At 37.7% G+C, this 2,999-nt stretch overlaps 1 protein-coding gene across 1 annotated transcript; it reads left to right on the plus strand.

Moving 5' to 3' along the window:
• Positions 1–1,752: 1,752 nt before the first annotated feature.
• Positions 1,753–2,754, plus strand: LOC141510281 (vomeronasal type-1 receptor 1-like). The gene has a single exon (XM_074220251.1). The coding sequence runs from the start codon at positions 1,753–1,755 to the stop codon at positions 2,752–2,754; it is 1,002 nt and encodes a 333-aa protein (XP_074076352.1).
• Positions 2,755–2,999: the final 245 nt, after the last annotated feature.

Here is a 2,999-nt window from a genome sequence, read left to right on the forward strand (position 1 = left end):
CTAGTGGCATAGTGGAAAGAACACTGACCCTGGAGTCAGGAGGACATGAGTTCAAATCTGACCTCAGACACTTAATTGCCTAGATATCTGGCCTTGGGCAAGTCACTTAACACCATTACCATAAACAAACAAACAAAGGAATAAATGAATGAATAAATGAATAATTAAAACTCCATGTGATCTGAATACCTAATTGAAGAATGGTTAAACAAAGAAATAGAGCTATGGACCAATATATCTATTAGATATTAAAGCACATACATAATAAAATACTAATATAAAGACTAGTCATTCATCCAAATGTTAAAAACCTTGACCAAATAAATTTATATGGAAATAACCAAAATGCTTCAGTGTCAGAAAAACAATTACTATAATTCCTTATATTATAAAGATAATAACCTAAATCACATAACTATAACCAAAAAAGGAAAATATGACCTTATAGGTTACTGCATAGGTTTAGAAGGGCCGTTTCATAATAGCATTTAGAATATAATATAAAAAATAATAAAGGGTGAGAAGAAAGTAGAAAAAATATGTTAGACAGGATGTTTAAACTCTCAGCTATCCCAAGAAACCTAAAAATAGAAGTGATCGTTGAAGAGGACCAAATGAAGCAGAGGGAGATTGGGATATTTATACATAAACAAGAGTAAGGAAAACATGAAACCTCCTTGGAAGTTTGTCTGTACAACAGTTGGGTTGTACATTTTTTTTCTCCTTACATAATGCTGTTTTGTCTAAAGGAGGGTGCATAATTATCTCTTTTTCCTAGATTAAAGTATACAGAGAGTTTGACAAGTTTTCTGGTTTCTAATCACTTGTGATCCTGAGATTGTATTTAACATAGAGAAAATCTTCATTTCTTACAATAGTTAAAATAATCTGATGTATTATGAGAAATTAGATTGTAGAAAACTACAAACTTTCATAATTTCTAAAAGTCAAACCTAGCATTATTTACAACAAAATACCATATTAAATAAAAAGTAGATAGGTCCTTATCCTCTCTTCCTATTTATATAGTTCCAAAGGTGCCTGGACTCTTGGGTAGCTTTTGATAGGGGAAGTTTATGTAAGAATGGATTCTCCAGGTGCTACAATATTTTTCCCTATTAAATTCACATTATTTGATTCAAGCCTGTATTTTAACCTGGCAAGATCTTCTCACATTTATTGGGAAGAAACTAATGAGGTAAAATGAAATGCAAAGTATAACACCTGGGATCCAATATTCTATTTCATAAATGTACAAGGGAGGCATGAAACAAATATGTCTAGAAAATACTTGTAGGTGTCTGGCTTGTAAGTCCAGAATGAATTGGCAAGATAATGGATCTATTAAGGCCCCTCTGAGAAAAGAGCCAGGTAGAGAAGTTTATTGAACCAGAAGAGCTACAAAGTCATAATGCAAGTATCATTAAAGTGCAACTGTCCCCAAAAGAGCAGCAAGCTAAGCCTGGAACAAAAGACTTTCTCTTAATTTTTAGCATGAATACATATCAGGAAAGCAGAACCTACCGACCTTAGCTAAAAAAGATGATACACAAAACCAAAAATTTATAAATGACAAAAGAAATCATAAAAGATTGAAAGCAGAAACATTGTATAGACATGTCTGACTTGTATCTGTCTGTGGTATGGAAGGAGCCATCTCATGACTCCTTTCAGGTGGGAAAAAAGTTCTGGTGTTTCTCTCCAGGACCCATAGGATCAGACTGAAATTCTCCTCCAAAGGACACGAAGAACATGATTGCTGTGGACATACTCCTGAGTATTGCCTTCTTCTCCCAGGTCGGTATTGGGACTCAGGGCAACTTCTTCCTAATTTATCTCTTCAGCTTCCTGTTCTTCACTGGTCAGAACCTGAGGCCCATAGATCTGATTATCATTCAGTTGGCTTTGACCAACTCATTGGTGCTTCTCTCCAAGGGCTTCCTTCAAGGACTGGCATCTTTGGGCCTGAAGAATCTTCTGGATGACATTAGCTGCAAAATTGTCTTCTATATACACAGAGTGGCTTGGGGTCTTTCCCTTAGTATAACCTGTCTTCTGAGTGGTTTTCAGGCCATCATCATCAGTCCCCATCAGCCCAGATGGATAAAGCTAAAGGCCAGAGTCCCAAGATACATTCTCCCTGCTATTCTTTTCTGCTGGCTTTTCCATATGCTGCAAAATATTATGATTCTTCAGAAACTTCAAAGATCAAGTGACATGAGGAATAATTCAGGAACAATAGAGTATGGACACTGCTCTGTTAATGTCATCAATGACAGTCGGGCCTCCTACCAGGCCATTGTCTTCTCCATTCCTGATGCTATGGGTATAACTTTCATTAGTTTTACCTGTAGCTACAAGTTTTATCTCCTGCACAAGCACCACAAGAGGATTCAGCAGGTTCACACTAACAACTTTTTTCATAGAGCCTTCCCTGAGACCAGAGCCACCCAAATGATCCTACTGCTGGTGAGCACCTTTGTCACTTTTTACTTGCTCAGTTCCTTCTTGTCAATATATATGTATTCAGTGACTCCTAGCCCGTACGTGGTGCACAGCTGTACCCTCCTGGCTTCTTGTTTTCCCATGGTTAGCCCCTTTATGCTGATCCACAGTGACTCACAAATCCTCAGGTACTACAGCGCTGTCCGTGGTAGAAAAAGTCCACAGACTAAAATTGACTCCAGGAATACCCTGTCCCTTATCTATTCCCAGCCTCTAATCAAGGAGAAAAAGGTCCCTGGAAGGCCTTGAGAGAGAAGTATCAAAGCAGATCCAGAATCCTCAAGAGGCCATTTGGACTAAAAGGGACAGATGGGGGATCCAGTGACTGCAGTGGCAATGGAGTCAGGTCCTGAATTCAAGTGGAAGACTCCAGTTGCACTCTTTCTAAAAATCACAGACCAGCATAAAGTTCATAAAAAAATAAGACCCCATCAAGTCTAACAGAAATCCAAGCAAGAACACCATTACAACAACCATATTTAGGGATCTTCATT

The sequence above is a fragment of the Macrotis lagotis genome, chromosome 1 (genome assembly GCF_037893015.1).
Source record: "Macrotis lagotis isolate mMagLag1 chromosome 1, bilby.v1.9.chrom.fasta, whole genome shotgun sequence".
NCBI classification, from domain to species: domain Eukaryota; kingdom Metazoa; phylum Chordata; class Mammalia; order Peramelemorphia; family Peramelidae; genus Macrotis; species Macrotis lagotis.